This window comes from Erpetoichthys calabaricus, chromosome 16 (assembly GCF_900747795.2).
Source record: "Erpetoichthys calabaricus chromosome 16, fErpCal1.3, whole genome shotgun sequence".
Lineage (NCBI taxonomy): Eukaryota > Metazoa > Chordata > Cladistia > Polypteriformes > Polypteridae > Erpetoichthys > Erpetoichthys calabaricus.
In genome coordinates, this window is record NC_041409.2 from 13,315,059 (window position 1) to 13,328,624 (window position 13,566).

The 13,566-nt window shown below is 38.3% G+C and overlaps 1 protein-coding gene across 1 annotated transcript in view; it reads left to right on the forward strand.

Annotated features, from left to right (window-relative positions):
• Positions 1–2,290: 2,290 nt before the first annotated feature.
• The window catches only part of pnn (pinin, desmosome associated protein), a 36,231-nt gene continuing 24,955 nt past the window's right edge, over positions 2,291–13,566 (forward strand). Inside the window, exon 1 of the mRNA XM_028821220.2 lies at positions 2,291–2,458. Within this exon, the coding sequence (XP_028677053.2) occupies positions 2,346–2,458 (113 nt within the window). The 5' untranslated portion in view covers positions 2,291–2,345. The remainder of the gene's footprint in view (positions 2,459–13,566) is intronic.

The following is a 13,566-nucleotide window of genomic DNA, read 5'->3' on the forward strand; positions in this document are numbered from 1 at the left end:
GCCAGTTATCTTAACTCGCATCACAGGTAATTTGATGGAAGGAATTATTAAGAAAAAGACTGAGCAACACATGGCAAGAACAAGAGTATCAGTGAACAGTCAGCATAGTTTCTGACAGGGGAGGTCATACTTTACTAACATGCTGAAATTCTAAGAGGAAGCAAAAAAAAAGGATACAATCAGAGTGGCTCATATGATATTATTCATCTTGATTTTCAGAAAGCATTTGATAAGGGTCCACATGAGATAAAGTGGGAGTTCAAGGTTTAGTGTGTATATGGGGGCAAAATTGGCTCAGATACATAAAGTAGAGTGTTATGGTGAGAGGAACCTTATCAGAATTGGGTGAAGTTAAGAGAGGTGTCCCCTGGGGACCACTGCTATTGTTAATATTCATAAATGATTTGGATAAAAATATAAACAACAAGCTGGCAAGATTTGAAGATGATACCAAGACTGGCATATAATCTAGAATGCTTTCAATCATTACAGAGGGACTTGGGTAGCATACAGGTTTGGGCACATTTGTGGCAGATGACATTTAATGTAAATAAATGTAAGGTATCACACGTAGGAGGTAAAAATGTTAGATTTGAATATACAATGGGAGGTCTGCAAATTCTAAGTACTGCTAATGATAAAGGACATGGGAAGTCATAGTGGACTTGTCACTAGCAACTTCCAGTCAGAAGACATTAAGAAGGCTGACAGGATGTTAGGTTATATAGCATGATGTGTAGAGTACAACTCCATGGAGGTTATGCTTAAGCTTTATAACACACTGGTGAGGCCTCATCTGGAGTACTGTGTGCAGTTTTGGTCTCTGGGCTACAAAAAAAGACATAGCAGCACTAGAAAAAGTCCAGAGAAGTGAAAGAAGGTTGATTTCGGGGCTGCAGGCATGAATTATGAAGAAAGATTAAAGGAGCCGAGCCTTTTCAGTTTGAGTAAAGGAGGATTAAGAGGTGATGACTGAGGTGTTTACATTTATGAAAGGAATTAGTGTGGTGGATCCACACTTACTGTAAAATGAACTCAACGAGAACATTTGGAAAATTGTTAAGGGTAAATGTTGTACAAACATGAGGATATGTTTTCTTCATACATAGAACCACAGACACATGGAATAAGCAACCAAGTAGTGTGGTGAACAGGAGGACTGTAGGGACCTTCAAAACAAGGCTCGATATTATGTTGTATTAATCAAGTGGATAGGATTACCTAGCTATGTTGGGGTTTAATAGCCTGTTCTTGTCAAAATTTTCCTAACGTTTTAGTCCCACATAGGCCAATGTGGAATTGTAAATCAATCTAACCTGAATGCCTCTGGTGGAGTGGGATGAAAAAACAATGCAGATATGGGGAAACTCTACATAAGAAAAGTTTGGGTAACTCAAGACGCTCGACTATTGGGTTAGCGGCTTATGCTAAGCCCCTCATTGATGAAATAACAATAAAGAGAAGAGGTGGGTATTCAGCCCTGATAAACCATCAAGAACAGACCTTGTTTCTTTTGTTAACATGGGGATTCTATAAAAAGCCATTCGCTTTGTTATTGTTTTGAAAAGTCTACAGTTGTTAAATGCTACAAATCGCTTAATGTTAACGTTAAATAAGAAAACGTTCAGTCGCAGACAATACATAACTCACATATTTACATTTACTGTGTTCTACTTAAGGGATACAAATCCAAAATGTTAAAAAATAAGGAGCAGCCAGTGTGTCACCTTAAACAAGTCGCTTGACCTACCTTAGCACTAAGTGTATGTGCTACAGCTCTTCTCCACTGAAAATGCTTTAATGCTGCGAACCATAAGGAGATGCCACATAAAATAAACTTTACCTGCAATTAAACTGACACACAAAGCTGATGATGCATTACACTGGAAGAATTTTTTGCCCCACCGTCTTCTTTCATCAATGAAAATACTCAGCAATCGGATTAAAAATATGTAACAATTACAACCCTTCTGTCATTTACAAAACATACAATGTTCTCGAAAGCGTAATTTCCATGTTTTTGTTTGACTGGCTAGAGGTATATTCTTGAATACAAACAGCCAAAGATAAACTAACGACCGATACAACCTTTCTCAGTGCTAGTGAGAGTTACGTCACTTTCGCGCCGACACATTACGTTTCACACAACCTATACAACGTTAGACCAACCGCCACTTAACCTCTCCACCGATTGGCTGATCCGCAGACAAATCTTAAATATGTTTGGATAATGAAGCTGCCAATCAAGTGAAACCCACTAGGAAGGTTTAGCAGCGCCACCGCGAAAGGACCCAGAGATGCTTTGCGAGTAGGAGTGCTGTCGTTGTGGAGAAGGGAAAGAGAAAATGGCGGTGGCAGTGCGAACTTTGCAAGAACAGCTTGAGAAAGCAAAAGAAAGCTTAAAAAATGTAGACGAGAACATTCGCAAATTAACGGGTCGTGACCCCAACGAGCTCAGGTATGGAAAAATTAAAATAATTAACGTATTCACTTCAAAATGGTAAAAGTGTAATGTTTCGTGAGAAACTGGCCCTTGCCTCGAGGTGGCTATTTTGCGGTATTTATTAGGAGTTATAGACTGCTGGGGGAAATGTACACATCTTTAAAGAACGGAAGCCTAAAATGCATTTATAGTGGCATGAAATTATGTACTCTTTGGAATGGAAGCGTTTATTTTTGTTCCTAACGACGATGTGGCTTTCTGTTACAAGAGAGGCGATTTTATACACTTAAATCCCCGGCGAAGAGCTGGTCCTTGGTAATATAATTAGATTAAAATGTTTAAGGTCATCCTCTGTTTGTTACTACTAGTGATGCATGTTTTCCGAAAGATTATGGACAAGGAAGTAAAGCAGAGCTGTGTTGTGGGTGTAATAACTAAACTGGGCCTTTATTTCTTTCACCTTTATTTGCCTTTCTTGGAGAAACAAGTCACATGTGTAGCTTAAAATAATGAGAACTCTTATAAATTACAAATCTGAGACATACATTTGCTTTGGAAGATGGTGAATATTAATGAGTAGAGCTCCATAACAATCATGTTGTTTTCTAGTTGTTTGCTCCGTTCAGTCACTTTGAAATAAAAATTGCCGGGTTCCCACGCATTCGCTTACGGTGTTCTCCTTTACAGATCCCTTGTCAAGTAAGGATGCTGGGTATCCTTTCATTTCTCCCGATATGTTTTGTGTGTGTGTGTTTATGTCGGGGGGGAGATTTACTGTAAAGTTGTGTGGTCGTTTCAGCGTGATCACCGTTACATCACCGCGGAATTTGTGGTTGACTTACTTTCTCAGATGGCTAGTAAAATGTGAGTGTGAGTACTGTATACAGGTAGAATGGTGTGCTGTCGTAGCCCAGGGGTTCACGAAGTTTATTATTTATTTATTTTTTTTAAAGCCGAGGGCCCCCAAAACATTTTACTCTTCACCGCCCACATAAACCCAACGCTGCGAAGCAGAGCGTGATTTTGAATTCATGGTTTCTGCTAACTGTATCCACAGTGCATGATTTTTGGTTAACATTAGACCAATTGTTTAAGCGCTTAACTGAAGCAGACTGTAATCGCATATTAGTTCAAATGTTATGCTATATCTCTAGACCAGGAGTTTGCATATCCCCTCCAGGAATTGAATATTTTGAAATACCAGCGTTTTTTGGTCTTGTTATGCACACACAGCTAAAGATGATTCTTTAATCCGTCATTTCAGTTATTGCATTTTGGGATTTTAACAAGTGGTTAGTGGTAGTTTTTTTTTGTGCGTGTCTTACAAACATAAATTAGTATGATGTTTACAAGACAGTGTAGTGACTTAATGCCAGTTAAAGTATGATCTGAAATTTTTAAGCAAAGGCGAATCACTTTTGTTAGCTAGATGGTATGTTAACACAAGATAGAAGAAGTGATCAGGAAATGAAAGGAAGGATTGCAATAGCAAAAACATCTTTTATGCTATTAAAACCATCCTTAAAATCTAATATATAACAATAACAACACAAAAATGAACATTCTAAAGTGTTTTGTTTGGTCTGTCTTAATGTACGGTTGTGGAACATGAATTGTAAGCAAAACAATGGAAGGTAAACTAGAGAGCTGTGAGGTGTGTTTTTGAAGAATGCAAAAAAAAAATTAAAGACAGGTAAAGTAATAAAGAAGTATTAAAAAGAGGACAGGTGAAAAGACATTTATAAAGTGAAATAAAGAATTGACAATTATAACAATTGGGATGTAACATCAGTGCCGATAGTGTTAATGTTGTGTTGCTTAGTTAAAATTATGGGGAAGAGAGCAAGAGGAAGGTGGGGAAGCACCATCAATGGCTATGCTGTGAGATGATTCAGGAGCAACATGAGTTGCAGTATGATTTTTAGCATGGCAAGAAAGAGAAAGGTGGAAGACCATGATTACCAATATCTACTTTTCTCTAAGTGCCATGTTCAATGCAGAAGTTGCGCATAAATTCCTATCAAAAGCAGTTTTCACAACTAACATTCTACTTTAGGTTAAGCCAAAAAAAACCCACAAACACACACTACTCCTTCTGGGTTGTCCTAGTTCCTGTATTTTTAAAGGCATAGGTGAATGTTCCTGGATATTGACTAATCTGACCAAAACATTAGCGTACCACAGTTGGTTAATATTAGTAAACTAAAATAATAGGAACATTTATTCAGTTACTAATAATTAACATTTCTCTTGCTAATATTGCTTACTGTACATTTGTCTGACAATTTGTACAACTTACATTAAAATTGTGGCACACTAAAAAGTTTACCAAAACAAAGTATTGCAATGTTGGTGGATTTGACCTGAGAGAGGAAGAGAGAGATACAGAGACAGACAGACAGATGTGCACACACACTGTGCAAACTTCTTGTTGAGGAGTGTAATGTGAGGAAGAAAGTACTCAGCCTGTTAAGATGGTCTTTTCATGCAAATCCATCAGTTTGGATGCAGGGTTTCCAGGCAGCCTCCATTGTGGCATGGATTGACTCAAAGAGATGGGGAGCGAGATGGTGGGAAGTGGCGTAGGTGGTGGACACGGAGGAGGAAAATAAGGTGGGGTGGGCGAGAAATGGGAATGAAGCCTTACAGAAGAAGACTGAGTGGAGCACGGAGACAGTGTGTGTGTGTGTGTTTTATTTATTTTTATTTATTTATTTTCTCTCCTCTCTCTAAGGGCAACCTTTTCCTAGGTGTGTTTTTTTGTGTGTTGTATCCACCTGCAGCCCTCCGCAGCTCTGTGATTCAATAGTTCTGCTGGGCAGATTTTTGTCACTTGGTTTACTTGACTTGAGTCTGATAACCCTCCCTGAGCCCTCATCTTAACCATAGTGTAACCAGGTGTTTATCACTAATATCCTTATATATAGTTTTGATAGTATCCGTATGTATGAAGTTTGCGTCAATACCCCGTATGTATGACGATGTATGGTGTTCGCGTCAATACTAGTTAGAACCTTGCAGACTCTGCCTCTGTAGTTGGAACATAACGTGGCAAACACGGACGCAGCAACAAAATTTTGAAAAGTTATAAGCGATGGATACGTTTTTGTAGGATACCAGATAGAATAGCATTACAGTAATCTATACGTGACGTGACTCGGGCATTAATCAATACTTCAGTACTGTTGTATAAGAACAGGACGAAGTCTAGAAATGTTTCGGAGATGGAAGAAGGCAGTCTGTGAAATATTACTTATATGAGAGGAATAATTTAATAATAATTATTATTAGTATTTAATAATTGCCTTTATTAGTGTATAAATGGATATAAATAATTACATTTAAAAGATTCGCCAAAAGCTGTTGTATGTAAACGATACTGTTTTAAACGTTATTGTTTTTTCATTAGAAAACCCAGTTTCCACGTCTACGTGTATTAGTTGAAATGGCACTTTTACCACTCACAATAGGGCTGACGTATCATGTCGACTGGGCAACACAGTGAATGCAGCGTCTATATATGTCTATGATTTGTTTGCTTTCCGACGTAGTGTAAATAAAGTAAATTCATCTCACTGTGGTGCGTATTCCGTACGTAATGCTATGTAACACATTATAATTCTCCTGCTTTACGCGAATATACCCATGCCACCGAATAAAAGACATACAATTCCACAGTCCACTTCAGATGCCAGAGAAAAGTCTATTTCAAGGGCATCTCAAATGCCACAGCAGACACAATCCAAAGTGGACGAACTTACAATAAAATGTGAATCAGAAAACTGTTTGTTCTGTTTTCTATGTTCTGTTTCTTTCATTTGGGAAATTCACCAGTATATTCCCGGGAAACGCCGGGTGCTCCTGCTAGTATAAAATAAAGTAACAGCTTCCTCAATGGAGTGGAACTCTGGAGGGTTGCAGCTAGAGTCTGTTGGTTTCTTTACATATTGTACAGCTGGTTGTGATCCTGCAGCCCTGGTCAGTAACTACTTTGATAATGGACTACATTAAATCAACAGTTAAACATCTTGAGGTATACTTATTAAAAAAACAAAAAACAAAAACAAAGTGAGATCATTTAAAGACTATCTTTAAAATTTGACTTCAGGCTTGGCAGAGCTGACACAGACTGCCTAAGGGCAGCATGGCAGCCCCCAGTTTGAAATTCCCTTCCCATGGCAACTTTGTGATCTGCTCCAATTTCCTTTGTCTGTGCGTGGCACGATTTAAGTGTAGTTAGTGATGTGGTATTAAGAGGAATAAATATTATTGCACCAGATGTATGGTGATTTTTAGCATTTAATACAATTTTTGGTGAAGTACTCTGTAAAACCCGACAACAAAAAACTAGGACAACACCTAGCTTTCCTTTAGCTTAAGTGTATCTGGTATTGATGGATAGGTTTTTTAGTGGTTAGGTTATTTTGAAAAATACATAGGGCTATTGTAAAGAAGACAAGAAAGATGAAATGGACACTTTCTGTTTTTTATATTTGCATGTTGTATTTTGAATATTATATTTCTGCTTAGGTCATTAAATATTCCACAAAAGAGTAAAAGTTAAAAGCTTGCGTACAGTAATTCATACATTTCTGCTTTGAATTTTCAGATTTTTATATCTTTTGGATTGCTTTGTTCCAATATTAAGTGGATTATATATTTTATATTACAGGTAAAATTCCATTACAACAAACTGCTAGGGACCTAAAAAATATTTTTTTGTAATGAAAATTTTGTAGTAATGAGATTCTGTATTTGTCACTATAGTGTTTTCTTGTGTCCAGGCATTTGCAATCATTTCAATAGCTTTTTTTGCATTAGTTTTAATCTCCTCCTGTCTACAAGTTATGCTGACGAGAATTTTTCTCAGCATTTCCCTGCAATAATACACTTTCAGGGTGTGAATGATGCCTAAATCCAATGGCTGAAGCACCGCCATGCAATTGGGTGGGAGGAATTCAACGTGAACATTATCTAAATGTGGAAGCATGTTGTGGGCAGCACAGTTATCAATCAGAAGCCAAATCATCCTTTTCTTCTTCATATTGTGAGGTTTCTGAACTCTCTTGGGACTCGCCTCCCACCTAACGGAAACGACATGCTGAAGTGCGCCCCGAAGCACGATTGCTGCGTCTGTGGAAGACTGTTTGGCCATTGCCGGGACAGGGCAACAGCAGGTTCACAGCGGTGTATTGTGGTGCCACAGAAGCGAATCCTAAAAGATTGGGGTCATGCTATAAGTCCCTGTCTTGCACCCCAAAACATGAGATTGAGTCACAGTACTTTAGCAAAACCAGCTTTATTCAGCTTGAAACAGGGACAGACACTCTCCTATACACAGAAATGGTAGTCAGGCAGTGTTGTGGCCAGGTTAGTGGCCAAGTAATCCTGTTCCCTGCATTTACAATGTTTCTTGCATCACCCATAGAGATCTTTTCTGTTTGGTTCGGTGCAGCAGAGCTATGAACCTGCAGTTGCCCCGGCAACAGATAAACAGTCTTCCACAGACACAGTGAGCGCACTTCGGTACGCTCTTCGGTGTGTTGTCCAGTTGGAGTAGGTCCTAAAAGAGTGTTTAGAAAACTCACATTTTCTTGAATGAGTGGCGCATTAATAGGAATGTTTCTTGAACGAGCATCACTGAACCACATAACTGCTTTTTTGACGTCTTCAAATGCAGCAGTTCGCTTATGTTTGCAAACCGAGATTTTTCTTCTTTTTTGGCTCGGTCTTTGAAGAAAGTTGACAGTGTCAATGACTAAATTCTGAATTCACTGGCAGGGGGAGAGAAAAATTCATGTGAATGCACAGTGGTAGCAAGAAAAAATTACTATTTAATTGCTTAAGCAGTGGTATAAGTAACAAAAGGAAGTTGGAGTGATACAGCGTGGCGGAGACGCTTGAAAGTTCAAGTTTTGAAAGTCGCACAGTGCCCGGAGGAGGGGGAAAAAAAAAAGTGGTCGGGTATCAAAGTCAATATGAAAAGTGTGTCGCAGCCCACCTTCTGTTTGTTCTGTTTCAGACAATATTATAAAAGCTGAGAACTTGAGTCCAACTGCTGCTGTAGCCAGCATGTCTTCAGACCCTGGCTGTGCATACATCTCTGTCTCGGAAACCACTGGGTGACCATCTGGTTTTGTGCTGACGGACTCTGTTCTGGAGTCACAAAATGCAATAGTGGATGCTGTAAGAGATGTGGTCAATGAATCAAGGAATATATGGGCTGTACCATGTGATTTTTGATCACAAATTGGTTAAAGAATAAATGCATCTGCTTATCTGTGTTTACGTTGTGCTAATTACATTCAAATTAACACTATTCGACTTGGCTGATCATTTGGTGTTTCAGAGTGAGGTTTATCATATCGCGTCTTTTCAGGTACGGGCAAGCCATGGTTGTGTGCCACATTATGCAGCACACTACATGCTTATACAACACAACGTGCTTTCTTTGCACTATAGAGCAGCACATTAATAGAGTGGAAATGCCTTACATAAGCAAATTCATTTTCTGAAGGTGCCTTAGTGCTTAGTACAGCGCCACAACAAATCAATTCCTTGCTGTTTACATGGCTTTTTGAGGTGACTCGCTATCCTTAAAAGGACTGTTTGCCTTTTGCCACACTAGTTGGAAAAAGCACCTGCAACTGTGCGGAGTTGCCATTTTTTATAGGCTGTCCTGTTATAGATGATGTTATGCCAGCTCCATTCCTTTGTTGAGTCATCTCTGGGTGATGCCACTTGTCCAGCACCATTGTAATAGCAATGTGCGTGCAGTTGACCACTCTGATTACATTTGGAAAACTGGACGTTGCTGTGAATTGCACGTTGATGTTTCCCAGTTCAACCACAGTTTAACAAAAACTTACATATCTGGATAAGTGGATAATACCAACCTGTATGACTGGTATTATCTTGTGATGTTTGTGAAATACGTGATCGGTCAACAAGTTCACTTTGAAAAGCTGTTAAGGCAAATAACCCAAGAGTGGACAGAATTTGCAAAGGAGCTGGAAGAGCACAATTTCTCAAAGTCTGGCTTTGTAAAGCCGACATCAGTTCCACACACAGCTCCAAGAGGATAGCTCATGGAAATCGAAATTGACTTGGAAGCCAATCATCATCTATAAATACACGCTTACTTCTAATTCTTCCATTTACAATGTCTTCTAACAGTGCTAAGGCAGCCGTAGTAGTTGGAATAGTTTGGCCATTCCATGCACCATTATACTGTTACAGATTGATTGCAATCAACTGAATTAAATTTGTAAACGATATGCAATTAATTTCAGTGTATTTGATACATCCCATGTCATTGAAGCAAATCTAAAAAAAGAGAGGCAGACCACAGAAACAGTAGGACTGCTTTGACACTGGTTGCTGCCCATTAGCAGAAACATGCATATACATGTTGTGAGGATGCCGTGAAAATATGCATGGCTTTATTAGTTAAGTTTTTCTACGTCTCAAAGTTTGTATGGAAATAGGCGTATGCAGCGTTTTGGTTTGTGCTCATTGTTTACACATGAGGCCCCTGGTCTTTCAAAACTGCTGTTTAGTCCTGGTACTGAAATTTTTGAAATGCTGATACTGTACCACTTTAAAAATGGAGTTGTTCTGTACTACATTTTCAGTACTGGTATATCTCACAACCCTTCTGTATATAGATACATGCAGAAATCCATGATTAATCTTAAGTATTAATACTTGTGCAGTGTTACTCATTTTGTTGCTTTATTTGAAGAAACTTTCCTTATTCCCATTATTAACTGTTCTAAAAAGAGTTCATCTGTAAATACTGTAGTGTTTGCTCTTGGCAGACTGTTGGGGGTTGCTGTTTGATAGTCATATGGTCTGTATGTCTATTTGGGTTTAGTGAGTTATGGATTGTCTAAAATATTTGCCAGGTAAATGCAGCTTTTATTTTCATCTTTAACTTGAAAATTCAGTGAAAGGGTTTATAGAATGATAATGGCAGTAGAAGCAGTCCTTACTTAGCAAGACTAAATATAAACCAGCAGAATTTCTGCAAAACCTACCACAAATTTAAGTGTTTCAATTATTATAATGATGTTTAAAAGCAGCTTTAAAAACTATAGTTTGTTTTAAGCACAGCATATTTTGCCTATAATTTGATTTCTTGCCATTTTCTAGCAGTACCTTTATTTTTGGAGCCAGGCTGCTAGCTACTAATTTTTATAATCAACTTCCCTTCATTTCTGACTTTGAAAACTGCAAATCTGGCAAGGAAATTTTTTTGCTTAGCATCTCAGTAAATGCTATTGGAGTATCTAAGCTTTGTGTTCAGTTTACACATTTGAACCCTGTTTGCAACTGTATTAAGTGTAGATAGTTGTTTCCTCCAGATTTGTTTGCATTTATTGTCCTCAAAATAGTCTACAGTGGAACCTCGGTTCACGAACGTCTCGGTACATGTACAACTCGGTTTACGACCAAAAAGTTTGCCAAACTTTTGCCTCGGTTCACGACCACACACTCGGTATACGAACAAGCCAGGTTCCCTTTCAGTTTGTACATGTTCAGTCTCTCCCTGTGCATTTCCTTTGCAGCGAGCAAGAGAGAGAGCGAGAGCACACGACACACACACACACACACACACACATAGGCAGTGCCCGAGAGAGAGCCGCACACACACACAGGCAGCGAGAAATAGAGCCGCACACACACACACACAGGCGCTCCAGGCGAGAGAGAGAGAGAGGGGACTGGACTGGATGCATAAGGTAGAGAAGGCTTGTTTTTCTTTTCAGTTCTGTTTACAGCGATCGGTTCGTAGCCTGCATTGTTGCAATGTTACTTTTCTTGGTGGTTTATTAAATTATGGATTTTTCAAATGTTCATTTTTTTCCCCTGTGCTTAAAACTCATTAAAAAAGTGTTTTTAACGAGCAGTTCCTAGCACTATAGCGTGAACTATTGCAGTGTTAGTTTTCTCAGTGTTATTCAATGTTTTTACATTTAGTTTACTATTACGCTGTGCATTCTATGGTTTAACTATATTTGTGCTTAAAAATTAAAAAAAAAAAAACATATATATACATACAGTTCGTACGGTCTGGAACGGATTAATTGTATTTACATACAGTCCTATGGGGGAAATTGCTTCGGTTCATGACCAAATCGGTTCACGACCAGAGTTTTGGAACAAATTATGGTCGTGAACCGAGGTTCCACTGTACATCTTTTTGGGCATGAATTTATCTAACAAGTTGCAGAAAATGTTAGAGGAATCTGTCAGTTTACTTGTTAGGATCTCCACCTAAAATGGACCATTCCCTTTCATCCTGCAGATCTTTGAGTAAATTCTGAGTTGAAGGGGTTCGCTTTGTCAGTGTTATTTTTCTAGCGCCACATTTAAGAGCCTTGTTAGCATTGTTTCATAAAACAAAGCACACAAAGGGAAAACAAGTAAACACATAAGTTACAGCTATAAAATATTCAGAATTAGAGTACAATTTAAAAATACCTTTGGTAAGAATCATCATGTAAGCCTCAATTGGAAAATCTCGTTTTTTTCAATCACTAAATATCGACTGTGATATGTACATACAATGAATAGTAGCAAAGCAAAAACAAGTCTGTTTGCCAGTAGAAATGTCTTTCAATTCCAGGTAATAGATGAGGAAAAGTGCAATAGATAATGTTAAAACCAGAAAGAAACCAAAGCTTGAAAATGTTTCAAATAAGATGTACAATAAAATGTAGGAAATCATTTTGCAAAATAGAAAATTAGTTTATAGCTTTCAATTCAGATGAGAAAATGTGTTGATTGTTGACCTTTACAAATTAGGCAGTGGTAATAAAATAGGCAACTGAAAATACTGTTAAGCACAATAAGGACCATTATAAAATATTTAAACAGTTTAAAATTACTTTGAAAAAGACAATGCATGAGCATACTTGTCCCCATGTACAGTGAGAAGAATGTTAAGAAGCAAAGAAATATCCAGTGATCTCAACTGTATAGTTTGTTGGAATGTTGAGGTTATAAGATTTCGAAATCAATGGTTAGACACCACTTTTATGACAAGTAGCTTTTTGTAAGAATTCCTCAAACGAGTAAGCCACAGAGTGCAATATCTGAAGTTTGCCAAACATTATTGGAAATACAGATGAGATAAAAATTGAACTTTTTGATCATGCACACTGTCATTCGATTTGGTGTAAAAAGTGGCTTGCATGCAAAGAAAATTTAATTAATACCATCTCTGAAATATGGTAGTGGATCACAGATGCTTTTGGGGATGTTGTTGAAGATTAATAAGAGAATTAATTCTACTACATATCAGGACATTTTATTCCAAAACCTGGCTGCCTCTACCAGAATGTTGAAACTCTGCCATGGATGGACCATTCAACAAGATAATGACCCCAAGCACACATTAAATCAGATCAGAGAGATGGTTGTGAAAACAGAAAAGGCATTTCAATTGCCATCTCAGCCTTTAGAATTTAACCCAAGCAAAAACCAGTGGTTTGATTGAAGAGAGCAATTCATAAGCACAAACACAAGAATTTCAAATGTTCTGCATGGAGAAGTGGTCCTATGAACATATTGTTACCCACCCTAGATACATATTTCAGAAAGATGCTCAGTGCTTTGCCTAGGAATGTTTCACTAAATATTAATCATGGGAGTGGCAGTATTTTTGAAGTCTGATTTTTCAGTGGAAAAAAATATTTGCTAAGAAAACTGTTTTTGTCTGTTGGAGTAAGTGATAAAAGAACGCTTGCATATTTTTCTGTAGCCAAAAATATCACTTAATCACATGTGTGATTCATCTTATAGAAAAAATGTTTAACTCCTTTTCCTGAGGTTGGCAGTAATTGTTGTGTTGACCATGTATATGTGCTTCCTTTGGCATTGGTGTCGAGTCAAGTTGGGGAGTATGCACTGGTACAGTGCTTTGCCGCACCCACTACACATCAAAACCGCTCGGGATCCTGGTTGGCAACCCCCCAGGCAGACACGTGGTCCAGTCCTACCCTCCGGAAATGACCCTCTATCTGCCACAGCCAGGTGTTACATGGGCAACCCTTTGGCCTGGTCCAGCCACTTGGGCCCCCAACAATGAGGATCTTATGAGCTGGATCACCCTCGGG